General features: G+C 38.2%; 1 protein-coding gene across 2 annotated transcripts in view; it reads right to left on the reverse strand.

Moving 5' to 3' along the window:
• Positions 1 to 7,002: 7,002 nt before the first annotated feature.
• Positions 7,003 to 15,914, reverse strand: part of LOC120528074 (C-type lectin domain family 4 member M-like) — a 33,770-nt gene continuing 24,858 nt past the window's right edge. For both annotated transcript variants that reach the window (XM_039752070.1, XM_039752069.1), the window contains exons 4-6: positions 12,130 to 12,281; positions 11,822 to 11,946; positions 7,003 to 7,568 (exon numbers count right to left, since the gene is read on the reverse strand). In XM_039752070.1, coding sequence (XP_039608004.1) covers positions 7,412 to 7,568; positions 11,822 to 11,946; positions 12,130 to 12,281 — 434 coding nt within the window. In that variant the 3' untranslated portion in view covers positions 7,003 to 7,411. The remainder of the gene's footprint in view (positions 7,569 to 11,821; positions 11,947 to 12,129; positions 12,282 to 15,914) is intronic.

A 15,914-nucleotide genomic window follows, 5' to 3' on the forward strand; every position in this document is an offset into this window, starting at 1 on the left:
GGTGAGCACCAAATTAACAGCATTTTGGACCAAAATCTTTAAAAGCCTGTCAGAGAACCTTGGTGTCACAATTCCCTCCTAACCCACTAACAGCTGTGATTGGTGGACTCCCAGATGGGTTCAAAGTGGAGAAGGACAAATAAGCTGTAATTACCTTTATTACACTATTAGCACATAGACATATCTTGCTCAACTGGAAGAATCCTAGCCCAATTTTTTTTTAGTCAGTGGGTAACTGGTATTCCATTCTGAAATTGGAAAAAATCTAATTCTCACTTAGAGAATCGGCTCATAACTTTTTTTTAATACGGCAGAATCTAATCAGAATCATTTTAGAATAAGCTTCTGTTTCAGAGAAAAGGAAAATATTCCTCCCTTGCTGCTTTTAAAGATTTGCTTTGGATGTTGGCTCTCCTCTCTTTCTCTTGGGTGGGGGTTGAATTGGTTTGTTAAGTTTGACTTGATTGTATGGAATGTTATTTGCTTATAATTAAAAAATGTCTTTTGTGTATGCATTATGCAATTAGTAATTTGTAAACTGATTCATGTTTGTATCCCTTCTAGCAGGCTGTACTAACATTTCACATTTAACCAAACCACATTGAAAGCAAATTTAGCACAACACTCTAGAATCCTGCTTTATGCTTCAGGCGCTCTCCTCTTCATCTTGATCAGACTTGGACTGAAGACCAATAACCTGAGACATGTCAGCTGAAAAGTTTAACATTTCCTCTTTACACTGTGCGTCACTGAACAGCAAAATCTAAATATAAACTTGAATGTAACTAGCTGGTGTGAAAACTGAATTTTACTTGTGAACTGGGAGCTGCACACTAAGGACTCATAAATTATTTTCTGTGAATGCAAAGAGTCAACTTGGTTTAAAACAAAAAGATAGAGGAGAACCTCTCCACTAATGCCCAATACTCAGCCCAGAAGTGAGAAGTGAAGCTAAAAAAGGCAAATAGAGAGGGTGACCACCACACCACCGGGTCAGAAATTAAAAACACAGAGAGAGAAACCTGAGAACAATAAAGTCCACATGTCATCGATCAGCAGCCAGCCAACTCACAAAGAGCTGAGTAGCACGTAGTCACTTCTTTAAATTTTAATGATTGGACAGCCTATAGAAAGGGGGTTTGGAGGTTTAATACAAGGTAAGACAGTTGGAAATGGAGGAATGAAGGCTCAAGTAGACAACAACAGCTCTAAAACATGTGGATGAAAGTTCCTTGGACACTTAATGAAACAAACTAACAGTTGGTGTCAATAGATCAAGCTAGAATGATGTAGAGTTCAACTGAGAAACAATGTAAGAAGACAAAGGCCACTATAGGAAGAGTCTTCACTTCATTTCACTTCACTTCACTTCACAAGTACATACTTTACTTATAAAAAACAGTTAACAGCCAAGGAGAATTTGTGTAAGCTAGTGTAACTTCATCAATAGTACCAAAGAATTTAGTCAGTCTACGTGAACAGACCAAACTTGAATCTTTACAGGCCTATTCAAGACTTGGGTTTGTACCAGTGGACACCAAAACTTCTCCAATTTGGTTGGTGTACTCCATTACCATGCAAGGATTTTCCATGTCCAATTAGGTGATTTGGGGAATTTGAAACATGGAGTATTTGGTGATGCAGATAAAAGATGCTAATGGAGAGCTCATGTCTACTTTTTCACTCTTTTGTTTGCTGGCAGGCTTTCGATTTCTTACAGGTTGTACCTTCTAGTGTAAAGTTTTTAAAGTTGTTTTTCTCAAATGAATCAGCCAACTGGGTCAGCACACATGACTGAGAAGGTTAATATTAACGTGCAATAACATATATTCACCATTTTCAGATACTTTTACTTAAAAGACTCCAATTTCAGCATCATTTGAAACAGCATCTGGTTTTCTATACATGGCTGTACTTTAGAGCTTTTCCAGCTATTATACAATCATGTCATTTTGTGGAAATGTCTATCATGCCATCCCCATATTTTTTGTGTAGGTCAATCTTTTGGTTACTGGTGGTTTATGTTATTACAAGTTAGTGAGATTTAAACACACTATGCAGCTTTGTGATATTAAATAACAGGCTGTTGTTTATCCTACCTGTTACTCTCTTGTAGCTGCTACTCAGAATCCCTTTTGTGGGGCAACGTATACATTTAGTATTGAAGCAAAATCTAAATCACTTGATATTTGAAGGGTAATGAGAATAAGTAGACCCAGATTTAAAATCAGGTCCTCCTCAAGGAGTATTTATATTAGTAATTTAATTTAACATTAGATAATGGATGGATGGATAAACAATAAATACAACTTCAGTACAGAAACATCCTTAATCAAGGGATACTTATCGAGGAGGTGCATGTTATTTTGGAGAAATTATGTAAATAGGAGAGATAAGCGTGTTTGGCTGAACGGCATGTTCTTGTTAAAACTATTCCAAGGTTCTAGTGACAGTGCAATATTGCAATAGATAAATTACACTAAATGCAAACTGGATGTTCTCTAAGACATGGTAACTCAGGACAGGTGGGAATGAGACCTTTTCAAAATAGCAACTCTTGACATTTACTCATTTAGACAGGCTATTTTTTACTTTACTTAATCCACCTGTTAAACCCAAGAGTCTGGGCAAACTTTCTAATCTCACTTCCTCCTGACCAAACGTCTTCCTCATAATTTCTGCACACCCTGAGAACACCTGGGAGTGTGAAATGAACAATGAATCTAATCGTCTAGCCACCCTGATATCTAATTCATCCTGTCATGAACTGCTAAAGAGAGGATGCTTCATTAGCCTTCATTTTTCTCCTTCTCTCTCCCTTTGTCTGATCTCTCTCATTTCTAACTTCCTGAAATGTTATTCGCTCATTTATTGTGATACCTGGCTTTAGCCTTTCCTCGATCCAACACTCTTTTTTCCCTTCTTTTCTCTACAGCAGTACACAAAATGGTCCCATCTTTCATGATTTCCAAAATATCCTCTGTATTTGTATTTCTACAGATTCTGATTTTTTTTTTACTTTTTTGTGACTTTCTAGTTTGAATCTCCGTCTTTCTTAGGACAAAACACATTTGTCAAATCAATGACTCGGTCTCTTAAACTTTTCATTGTCGAGCATGGGGACGAAACTAAGGTTGACTTAAACTCTCTTGCTCTGAATATTATAGCCAACCTGATTGATTACCTCATGTATGTAATGTAGGATATGGCCGGCCGTTCATCACGACCAATACCCCTAAGCCGCCAGGTGGAGCCCTTCTTGCAACATAGAGGTGCCCCGAGTTCCAGCAGGGCATCATGGACAGTGGATTTTTACATCACAGCCCTGCTGGATAGCATGGAGGCCTCCAGGGGACGCTGTGGGAAGAAGCAAGGACTTCTATTTCCCTAATAACCCAGAAGTACATCTTAGTCACAGCGACAGAGGAAATAACGTACTTCCGGGATGAAAAAGAAGAGTTTTTGATCTGACCCGGAAGTGCTAGGAAGTTACATGGACTGAGGTTTCAGAAGCATATCCGGATCAAGGACTATAAAGGACTCTGGAAAATCCTAGACGGACGAGCTGAGTCGGGAGGAAGGGTGGCAACGTGTCTGGGAGTAGGAGGATTGATTATTGGTTATTATGTATTGGTTATTTTATGAGTATAGTGGAGTGGAGGGTGCTTTGGGCAGTTTATTATTGTAGTAAAACAAAATATTGGACTTTTATCTGGTGTCTGGCGTACTTATTCTATGTTAATTAATGTTGACTTATTTTGTTTTCTTACTGTGTCTTTTATTTTTCTATTCTTCATTTTGTAAAGCACTTTGAGCTACATTTTTTTTATGAAAATGTGCTATATAAATAAATGTTTTTGTTGTTGATCTGAGGGTTCAAGGAAATGACAGTGCCCCCTATCTGTCACAGTAGGATCACATTTTCTCCATTATCAAAGCACAAATTTAAGATTAAACTAGTAGCTGATATAGCCATAAAATAAATCACTTATAGTATTCCAATAGGCTAGAAGGGTGGTGTAGTGGATAGTGGTCCAGGATTCTGCAATTGCATTTTAATCTGGTCATTGTCTGTGTGGTGTCTGCAAATTCTAAAGTGGGATTTCATCCGAGTACACTGGTTTTCCTACCATTTCTCCAAAGACATGCATATTAAGTTAACTGGTGATTTTAACTTAGCCCTGAAATTGACCTCTGGCAGGTTTGAGAATGTTATGTTGCCTTTTTGTTTTTGACCTGGAATTTCATTCATCATCATTTACTCTAAGTATGATCTTAACCTGGGTGATAGTAAATATGTCTAGAAAGAATCTACTTTAGTAATCTCAAAAACAGTACAAGGGAGATATTTTATTTGTTCATTTTTATTGTATATAATTGGGACACATGCCCCATGTGAATGTGTTCTTCTAGAACTGCAGCTCATAATTTCAACCTATACATATTAAGATATTAAGATAAATAAAATATGGTACAAAAGAAAGGATATGTTTAACAGGATTTGCAGATTGCATTCCTAATGTATACATATACTGTATTATACACATACATACAGTTGAAGAGAAGCTAAGGAACAGTACAATTGTCTTATAGATCTTCAGTGGTGATCATATATCTATCTTTGGTGGAGTCTGAGGCATTGCAGTTTGGCATAGACCTGATGGGATGACGTTCATCTGTTTAATGAGGCTTCTGGCTGCATGAGGCTGAACAGGTTTTTATGCATTGTTACACACATGTGCATGTGAGGCAGCTAAAGGGCTCAAAAGAAGGTAATTCCTGGTGGAACCGGGGGTGGTAGAGTGCAACGGTGTTTTCTCTTTTCTCCTCTCAGACCAAATGTGGGAAATTCTGCTTGGGCCCTATGATGTCACTTCCGGTTCTGCTCCAGAAGACGTCACTTCCTGTTCCGCAACAGAAGACGTCACGTACCCCCTTTGACTATAAAACCTGCATTGCCTGTATTTGCCTGTACTATTGTTTCAGTTCTGTGTTGGACTCTTGTCTGTAAAGACCATTTTGGGAAACTTTGCAGCCAACTTTCAGGGCTTGATTATTTACCACAACATTCATTCAAAAAACAGTCATGAAAACATTCTACTGATCAATATTATACATAGATGAGGTTCTTTTACCAGTTTAGCACATCCTTCTATATTTAAATTAGACTCTCTCCTATCAATATAGCATATTCTTTGACATTCTGCTTGAACACTTATGTGCTTTAACCTTCTTATGTCAAAATTGAATAGCACACCTGCTCTGATAACTATTATTTAAGGTTCTTTTTAATAATCCTTGCATTGTCCCAACAGGGCAGCAGTAGCTCAGTCGGTAGAGCGGGTGGTCCAGCAATCGGAGGGTCGCAGGTTCGATCCTGGCTCCCGGCATGAGAATGCAGCTGTTGTGTCCTTGGGCAAGACACTTAACCTACCTTGCCTGCTGGTGGTGGTCGGAAGGATTGGTGGCGCCAGTGTTCGGCAGCCTCACTTCTGTCAGTGTGCCCCAGGGCAGCTGTGGCTACATAGTAGCTTATCATCACCAGCGTGTGAATGGGTGAATGACTGTTGTGTTGTAAAGCGCCTAGGGGGGTTCTTGAACTCTAGTTAGGCGCTATATCAAATACAGGCCATTTACCATTTTACCCGGAAAGATTGGTCTGCTTGGCAAATCTTATACAGCATATTGGTGAAATGTATACAGTAAATGTATGTATGGTAAACCTAAGTACATTCTGTGGCCAAATGTATGCAAACTCCCCTTCAAATTATTGTCTTCAGGTATTTAATTGTTAACCCGTGTATAAAATCATCTCCATTGATTAGACATTGACAATGGAATGGGTCATACTAAAGTGCTTAATTACTTTACTTGTAGCACTGTCATAGGATGCCACCTTTATAAAAAGTTATCTTTCTGCTTTGCTAGATATGCCCCAGTAAACCTTTAGTTCTGTTATTGTGAAGTGGAAGCATTGAGGAGCAACAACAGCTCAGCCATGAAGTGGTAGACCACACAAACCCACAGAGTACTGCTGCCTAGTGCATAAAAATAGCCTGTTGAACCACTCACACCAGTTACAAACTATCTCAGAAAGCAGCTTCATGAAATTGGTTTTCATTGCCAACCAACTGCACGCACACCTAAGATCCCCATGCCTAATGCCAAGAGATGGCTGGGATGGTGTAAAGTGAAATGTTCTCATGAGTGATGAATGAGCTTAACTATCTGGCAGTCTTACAAACCAATCTGAGTTTGGTATATGGCATGAAAATGCTACCTTCTGGATTGCATAATGCCTACTGTAAAGTTTAGTGAGGAGCAATAAAGGTCTGGGGGTGTTTTTCAGGGTGGTTTCAGTTAAGGGTACTGTTAATGCTGCAGCATACAAAGACATTTTAGACAACTGTGCACTTTCATTCTTTTCTGTTCCAGCATGACTGTGGCCCAATGCACAAAACCAGGTCCATAAAGATATGGAGGAACTCAAGTAATGGAATAACTGTAATTGAACACCTTTGGAATGTACTGTGAGCCGGGTCTTTCTGTTGAAAATCAGTACCTGACACTCACAAATGTGTGGGCTCAAATTCCCACAGACACAATCCAAAATCTTGAGGCAATTAAATGGGGGCCACCTTCATATTAATGGCCATAGTTTTGGAATGAGATGTCCAGTGAGCTCATATAGGTGCAATGGTCAGGTGTTCACGAACGTTTGGCCGCATAGTGTTTATTAAATGAAAGCCACACTTACAGATTACAGTATCCCATAACACTTTTTCAACTCTGGTTTCAACATTGCAAGCTAATTTACACCCAGTTGTAGGCAGAAACTCCAAAAGATGTGTTTCATACGTAGTATGTTACTTCTTAAATACACTACTGTCCATCAGTGCCTTTATGTGAATAACAACATATTAAAGGATAAAAAACTGTCACTTTTACCTGGTGGCTTTTATGCATTCTTTCCTCCAAACAACTGAGGCGTGGAATGTGAAATATGAAAAATAAAATATTTAATGTAATACAGAGACTGTGACCTTCTTGACAATACTATGGGTGATATGCTGTGAAGCTAATAGGTGCTAAGATACACTTATAGACAAAGAGACAAAGCATAAGGAGAATATCCAGGGGTAGTTGCTTGAAGACATTGGTCAACTGATGTTTGTCAGAATCCTTAATGAGTATACAGTAATGTTAGGAAACACCAAAAGGAAGTTCAATTTCTGCCTCCCCTTTTGTTGTACATAATAACTGATATGAGGTTTGTGAGTTACTACGCCATTATAATGGCAATGGGGGCATTCTGAAAAACTGGAAGCTGAATTTTAAAGATACTTCAGGTATTCTGATAAAGATTGGTGGGTCCCAGTCCATTTCTCTTCTATTCCATTCTGTTGAGTCGTTAGATACGGAATTTTACTAGTCCTGCTTCACAGATTCGCTTTGCTTGGCTCTCACAGGGGAAGTCATGCCAACCAATGCTCTGTGGCCGTACCATCAGCTGCACACAGTCTTCTGAATGAGCAGGCGTATTTTCAGGCTGACCAGGGAACCAGAAACTACAAAAAGATGGAATGGACCGTTAGTGCTTTACAGTGTTAAACCCCACTAATCTACTAACTTGCATGCAATATGTGAATAAAGGCCCCATTGTGTCATCTTCACTAGGCAATCCATCAAAACATATTTAGACATTTATTGAGTTATTTTTATTCAATTATGCTTACCGAATCTGCACTAAATGTTATGATAGCTTAAAGTGGTTACATCACATTGAATCCTCTGAATGCATTGCATAAGATGAGGACAAAATAACAGAAACACCATAAGAAAAAGGAGATAAACTTTAAAATAACTAAATCCATCTTGCCTGAAGAAGGGGCCTGAGTTGCCTCGAAAGCTTGCATTTTGTAATCTTTCTAGTTAGCCAATAAAAGGTTTCATTTTGCTTGACTTGTCACTACATTCATAATGGCTAACACGGTACAACACCCTAGTACTACAAAGCCCATCTCTAAACACACCTTCAAAAGTAGTCTGATAAGTTGAACATGAAGGAACTCACAGAGCTCCAGTGAGGCCCGCTTGCCAATGCCCAAACTGACACATGAAACTTTGCAAAACTATGTCGCATGTCAAAGGGAACACTCTCCAAAATAAAGAAAACATATGTGACACATGAACAAATTACACTGGTAAAGAGAAACAGTGATGACGATCTCAAGGTCGACTGATAGGGAGAGATAGTCAATAAATGCCACTAAAGTATGATGTGTAAAAAGGCCAGAATTGTTGTCACGTGGACTCATCATGTAAGATTAACAAAGATATAATCTTTGTCAAATGCACATAACTTTCTGCAGGAAGCATAAGCCTAAACCTTACATGGTGTACTGAGTCATTTGTCCTACTATTTCTTAAAGTCAGATGGGATTACATGTGAAAAAATGTAAACTGATAAACACGGTGGGAGTGTGATACTCCCGTGTAGTGGCAGGGTTGGCACCAGACTGCACTCTGGGCATCTTGTATGCCAGGAACAACCTGGATCAGATTTGGGAGTTGGCAGACATTGAGACACAAGCACGCAAATAAGGTATTTCCAAAAACAATAGTGGGTTTTATTTACAGGTGCACAAAAACGCCCCAATCAAAAATATTGAATAAGGAATAATATTTACAGTGATTTTTGCCAGTGAAATAATGTAAGGCAAAAATGTATATACACAAAAAACAGCAGTATTCCTAAATAAAAATACAATTAAGAAGAGTCTATGCAAAGTACAGTCCTTTCAATGACTCAAAAAAATATTTATAAGAAGAAAAAAAAGTGCACCATAGATCCAAACTATATAAATACCTCCACCAAAAACTAAACGATAACTACGAGAAATCTACATCTATTTATCTACAAAAAAAGAAAATGTATACAAAATAAGGCACAAGCTGATATGCTTGATGCACTTGAAGTAACAAGCTACACCAAACTCACTCTCCCCACTGCTGAGTCACAAGAGACAAATCCTAGAGGCAGGAAGTGCTTTATATACCGGGCTATGAAACTAACCCTAACCCTAACCCTAATCCTGCATCATGATGCTCTCTTTCTGCAGTAGTGGTTGATTCCAGGGCAGACCTCATACAGTTCTCATTTCCTGCAAGGTCTGTATTAAACAGCACAGTGGCCTCACGTATGCACAAGTTCACCTACAATGTGCTTCTGTCAGACAAGGCGATATTCTCTCTGGATAGTAAGCTACTTTCTTGTAATTCTAACTCAGGACTTTATCTTCTTACTTGAACTAAACATTCCACACTTCTTACTTCATTAACAGCAGGTGTCTGCGGAGATGCTCAACTTATTGACTGGGCACATGTAACGAACGTCCATTGGGCCTGAACCGGAGCTAAAGTTAAAGTCTTCACGGAAGCACACACCCACACTTCAACTGATTATAAATGTAAGTGCTTCTCTCTTTGCTTTGTTTAAGTCATCTTTACACTATTCTTAAAACATTTTCCTGTAAATTGGTAGGGGCACCTACAATTATATGGGAGTCACTAGGTGTAATGTGTACAGTCATATAACAGCCTGAGAATATAAAGCCATTTTACAGAATTAGGTGCCTGATATATAAAACTTGCTGATGCTTTAAAACACTTGTAAGCCATTTCTTACACATAAGTTCTAAAACACAAACTTGACATAAAAATTAGCTTAAGGTTACAGCAACTTTTGGTTATCCATAAATCTTGTGTAGACTTTTTCGCTGTTGGCAATTTAACAACTCCAGGCAGCAGGACAATTAGAACAACATTAGAACATTAAAACAATCAAGACGAGAACAGGCCTTTCAGCCCAGCAAAGCTCACAAGTCCTATCTGCTTAATTCTTCTAAAAAAACAGCAAGCTGACTTTTAAAAGTGTGTCACCACACTACTTGGTAGCTTATTCCAAGTGTCTATCATTCTTTGTGTACAGAAAAACTTCCTAATGTTTGTGCAAAATTTCCCCTTAACAACTGTGTCCCTGTGTTCTTGATGAACTCATTTTAAAGTCATAGTCTTGAACCACTGGACTAATTCCCTTTATAATTTTAAACACTTCAGTCAAGTCACCTCTTCTTTTGCTTAAACCATAAAGGCTCAGCTCTTTTAATCTTTCCTCATAATTCATCCCCTGTAGCCCTGGAATCAGCCTAGTCGCTCTTCTCTGGACCTTTTCTTGTGCTGCTATGTCCTTTTTGTAGCCTGTGGACCAAAACTGCACACAGGACTCAAGATGAGGCCTTACCAGTGTTATATAAAGCTTGAGCAGCACCTCCTGTGACTTGTACTCCACACATCAAGGCGCTATTTAACTTAACATTCTGTTAAGTTCTGAAATTCAACTACAGTAAATGATGAAGCCAAAACATTAATCCAAATTCATTGTGGATAAAGCAGAGCATACAGTCTTTTTCTTCAGGAGAACTTTACAAACAAATACAAACACCGTCTCTTTGACAGTTTCAAATAAACAGGAGGTGCACAATGCTGACCTTAATATTGTCACAAGAGTGACATCACACATGACACACTTCCTGGCAACGCTGTATCAACTATCCAACAAATGGAGATGCAATGACAAACAAAATGATGCAAAAATATTTCTAACTATAAGAAAATAAAAATAAAACTATCTATTAATATTGAAAATGAAAGAGATCCAAAAACCTCTCATTGGCAACTCATGCCTTAAGAAATCAGCTATCAAATGTGAGTAAAAGGTTCTAAACAGAAAACATTCATAACACAGATGGGGCTAGCTCACCTCGCCCTGGAGTGTTTCTCATTCATGGGTATTTTCACTATGGGTCACAACCCAGTTCTGGTCACACAGAATTGTACTAAATAGGAAAGGGCTGCAGAGTGACTTGTGGTGGGTCATTCTAGGCACGTTAAGCAAATGTCTTTACTGCCCCATGACATGCATCTGGGATTCTCCAAAAGGAACCCATCCAGAATGATGATCAGCAGTGATTCTCCAAGGGGGACCAAATCCCCCCATGATGACAATCAGCGCTGATTCTGGGTCTCAAACACACAAATAGGGCAAAATTGAAAAAAAACAAGTTTAAGAACCACTGTTCTAGGAAAAAAAAGTATGTTGCATATTTCACATGTTCATTATCCAGTCATATGCTTAAAAAATACCAAATGCATTGATTTTTTTGCAAAAATATTGTTAAATGGCTTCTTCCAGAAAAATCAGTGCACATTAAAAATAGGACTTCTGACCAGTACATGAAGGAAGAGGAGGACCTTCAATTTAACACAATAGTGTTATGGGAATGTGTTTCCTGTTTACGATGTGTGCTGATTTTCAGGAAGTAACAATTTAACAATATTTTAGCATAGAATTGATGTGTTTGGCACCTCATAACAATGCAAGTAACATGAGTTTTTTTCTTATTTTCCACTGATGTTTTTCACATCATTTTTCATTGTACAGCATTGGTCACTATTGACTTCTGTTACATCAAATTTCTTTTTAATGTCCGTTCCGCATGAAAATGTGAGAATAACATTTTGTCTTGGCCATCACTACAAACAACATAGGGTAAGTAAAATATTTAAAAAATGTCATTTTGGGTTGGAGTGTCCCTTTAAACTGATCAGAGTGGGGCTGTGTGGCATCTTTTGATCTTCTTCTACCACTGAGATGGACCACCTGACATCTGTAAGGACAGCCCTTGCCCTGTAAAGCAGCAAATGTTTACAGCAGCTTTGAGTTTGTCAATACGGAAAACATTAAATGATACATTCTTACCTTATTTTTTTGTCCAGTGGTCGGCTATCAACCCATTGAAATTTACCTTCAGTTACCATATCTGTTAACCCAATCCAGTTGGCATCACCTGGCTGAATGCGTTTACTCTCAGCTTCTAAGAACCTCTACTTAAATAAATAAATAAAAATAAATATATAAAAATAAATTATTACGGCCAATACATACAAACAAATTTCCTAATTACAGTTCTAAATTTTTCATTTTACTGATGCAGACAACATTCCTGTCTTCACTTCTTCATCACTGGCAACCTGCCTAAAAGCAGTCTAGGAAAAGACATACACTACCTGCTCCTCTTCACTCTCTATAATCACCAGGTTCCCACCCATCGATTTGCAGCTTTCAAGGCTGGCATTCCAGGTCATTGTATCAGTGGAAAAGAAATAACATTGGGACTTGAATGGCAGCCAGCGTTCTGGACAAACAGAGCAAATCCGTTCTGTAAGATGAGACAGAAAGAAAAATAAGAGAACAAGAGAAATTTTCATATTTTGAGGGCAACTGTTAATCCAAATTAAATCTAAAAATAAAACTTTATTTCATTTGGTTTTGATACATATTGTTCAATGTCTAAACTTGTTCCATTACTTGAAATCTCAATAAAGAAATTTTGTGTATTTAAAACTAATTTCTTGTAAGCTAGAAAAATGCCATGCATGCAATTACTGTGGTATAGTGGGTCCACAGCTCAGATCAAAAAGGCTACTCACGACATAAAGAGGAGGCGTGCTAGTGTGGCTGGAGCGGTTACCAGGCACATTTGTAATTGATGGCAGGAGCTGCTAATCGCCACACCTGAACCACATCCCCGTAATAAATAGGAGAAGCGCAAGGTAGAAAGGAGGGAAGAGAAGAGAATAGTAAAAGACTGGAGAACGAGAGAGTAGCATTGGGGTAGTGCAAATGAGTGGACAAGCCAGCCAGCTGAGGAAAAAGAAGGTCAACGTGGTCAGGGGTCCAGATTGAGTGAGTGATCGGCGCTCAATGGACGGATCATGCCCACTGAATGGGAGAGTGGGTACAATCAAGGAGGAGTCTGCCCTAGGGATCTGGGGGACGACCATGTGTGCGAGAAGGAAGACAGGTGGACAACTGACCTTGAGCGGTCTAGCAGATGCTGGGGGTTGGTAGAGAGAGGACCGTGGTGGCTGAAGTCTCGTTGGCTGAACAAATCTTGGGTAAGATGAAGAGGCTGGGAAGGAGCTATGTCTGGCTGGTGTAGCCCCAATGATTACTGAAGGTTTTAATTCTAGTGTTTTAGCTTTGTTTTAACCTTTTGGGATTTTTACCTTTATAATGGATTATTAATGTAATGTTCATTTGACTGCACTGCACTATTTATTTAGACACTGTTTGTATTTAGTTGTGTTTTTAATAAAAGCACTTTGCACTTTTTTGCACCATCCCCTTGCTTCGTTGATGTCTTCACTGATCATCTCATCCGGTGACATTACTGACAGTGTTGGGTTCGGGAGCTCCCCAGAAGTCAGATGGGAGCATGGAGTAGAACAAGCATCGTCACAGTTACTTCATTTAAATTTTGTTAAAGAGTTTCTGTGTGTCCAGCAGAGCAGATGTAAAGATAAAAGGACTGCAAGATTAAACGTGAGTCAAACACCCAACTCATAAATGAAATTTTAGATAGATCTTTTGCCAAACCAAAATGAAAACCCTAATTTATAGTCAAACTTCAAAGTGAAATAGTCTTCACACTAGGAATCCAAAAAAGAAAACACACATGTTAGATTCACTGTCAACTTGGGGCTGACCTTTTATGTCATCATGACAGAGATGTTATACTTTGCAAATTAACATACTAATTCTTTAGTAACGTGGAGCAAAGTGTACAACAAAATGATGGTGCCTATAAAAACGGCATTGGAAAAAGATGATAATAATTTTAAACTACTTGAAAATGAAACTAAATTAAAAAAAATAACACTGAAAATAGATTCAACAACTCCAAAAAATCTTATCAACCATATATTTAATTGTAGGCATCGATCTAGAAGATGAAATAAAAATTAGAAACAAAGCATAATCATAACACAAGATTCAGGTCTTCTTATAATTCCCTGGATAAAGAAACAACACTAATGCATAATGCATAATGCATAATTTCAAACTCCGGAAAGTTTTACATGGAATTATTAGATAGATCTCACAAATTTAAGTCATGGCTGATGGCTTACTATTTTACTGGTGAGACTGTTCCTAATGCGTTCTAATGATTTTATCAATTTGTGTGATTGGCTGTTCCTGTGTTGTACTCATTCTGTTTCCTTTCTCTGTGTCTTGTAGTGGTACTTTTGTCACTTCTGTTTTACGAAAGCTTTTGTCCTGTCATTGAAGCTGGACCTTAAAGATTTGTCAGTATCACTAATTTTGTCACATTTTTCAGTGAAACTGGTATTTGTTAGCACTATGATGAAACCTTGAGTCACCCAGAGGTTTGTTTTTAATCCCTCTTTGTATTGTTTTAATCAAGCTATTGTCCTGCCATTGAAACAGGACCACAGAGTGGATTTATCAGTGTCACTAATTTTGTCATACTGTATATTTTTTTCAAGGCAACCATTATTAGCGCATGTGATGAATTCTTGAGTTGCCCTAAGGTTTGTTTTTTCCTTTTTGTATTGTGTGGAAAAAAGAAATTATTATGAACAAGGATGTAGTTTAAAAGACAGTATAATTTCTGTCTCTTATTCTGTTCCCTAAATTCTTGGGTGTAACATTTCTTTGCACCCTTGAATGTGCAAAATAATCCAGTACGCAGAAAACAAGAACAGCATGTCTCAAAAGGTAAAGGGAAGTAAGCCTAACAACAAAGATGACAAATAACTGTATTTTGGGCAAACTTATAATCTTTTAAAATGCACGCTTTAAGGAAGAGTCTTATGACTCATTAATAATCAAAAATGCTTGCTTAAATTTTAAGCTAGAAGTGATTTTTTATCTAAGCTGTATGTCTGCTACTCAGGATGTTGGCAGGATGTGTACGTGATAGCTGACTTATAAAAGTCTGTAAGAAAAAGAGGAACGAGAGATTCGGCTGGCCCTGAGCATTTGAGCTGACAGGCTGCGGAATCTTGTCTACTCACCAAGAATCACAAAGAATAAAAATGTGAATTGATTCAACAAACTGTGTCTATCTTCTGCCGTCTTCTCTCTTTGAACCCGCGTCCACAATTGTCATGGACTTACACTAAGAGCCATCTCAATTCTCAGATTTGCAATCGGTAACTGACGAGGATCAGCCACAAACCCACAACATCTGGATTACAAGGGGCCTCAGAAGCAACCTCCCTTGTCAGCTTCAGCTAAAAGAGAGCTCTGTTAACCGTTTGAGAAAGGGGCATGATGTCAGTAATGCAAAGTGACGCACTTCCTGGTGACATCAGCTGAACTTCATTTACTATTTTTTGTGAAACCGCTTCCACATTCTTCTTTGTTGCCTCTTTTTTAACCTAAATACACATATATTCATGCATTACTGTTTAACAATAAATATTTTTGTTATGTTGAATATTTAATATGAAAGCCAAGAACAAAATATCTGAGCAGATTCTTCAGCTTAGTGTCCATTTATGTAGAGTGAATAAAAAGAGTGACCAAGTATGCACTGTGCAAGAGGAACATCCAGGAGCCAGAAACCAAATGGCACTTAGAAAAAGCACGAGAGTGAGAGAGACAGTGAAAGGATGGGGAGCAAGCAGCAGGAGAAAGGCAAGAATTTTTGGAAAACAGATTGAGGAAATATTGCAGGTCTGGTGTTTTGGTATCTTCTCCAGAGGTCCTAAAAGCAAGAGCAAGAGGGATCACAGCAGGGGCAGATGGAAAAGAAAATGGTGTTAGTGGGTTTATTGTAATTGTGATGTTTGTTGTAATAGATCAATTGTGTATTTGTTAAATTTCTACATACACATTGCACAATGTTTTTTGAGTTGTTTTTTCTATGCATGTGTGTTGCTGTATGCTCTGTTGTGCTTTATGTGTATTATATTTGTAGATGTGGACATTGCATAGAAGAACCCTGAACAAATAAACTAAGTTGAGGCTGGCACCAGAATGT

This window comes from Polypterus senegalus, chromosome 4 (assembly GCF_016835505.1).
Source record: "Polypterus senegalus isolate Bchr_013 chromosome 4, ASM1683550v1, whole genome shotgun sequence".
Lineage (NCBI taxonomy): Eukaryota > Metazoa > Chordata > Cladistia > Polypteriformes > Polypteridae > Polypterus > Polypterus senegalus.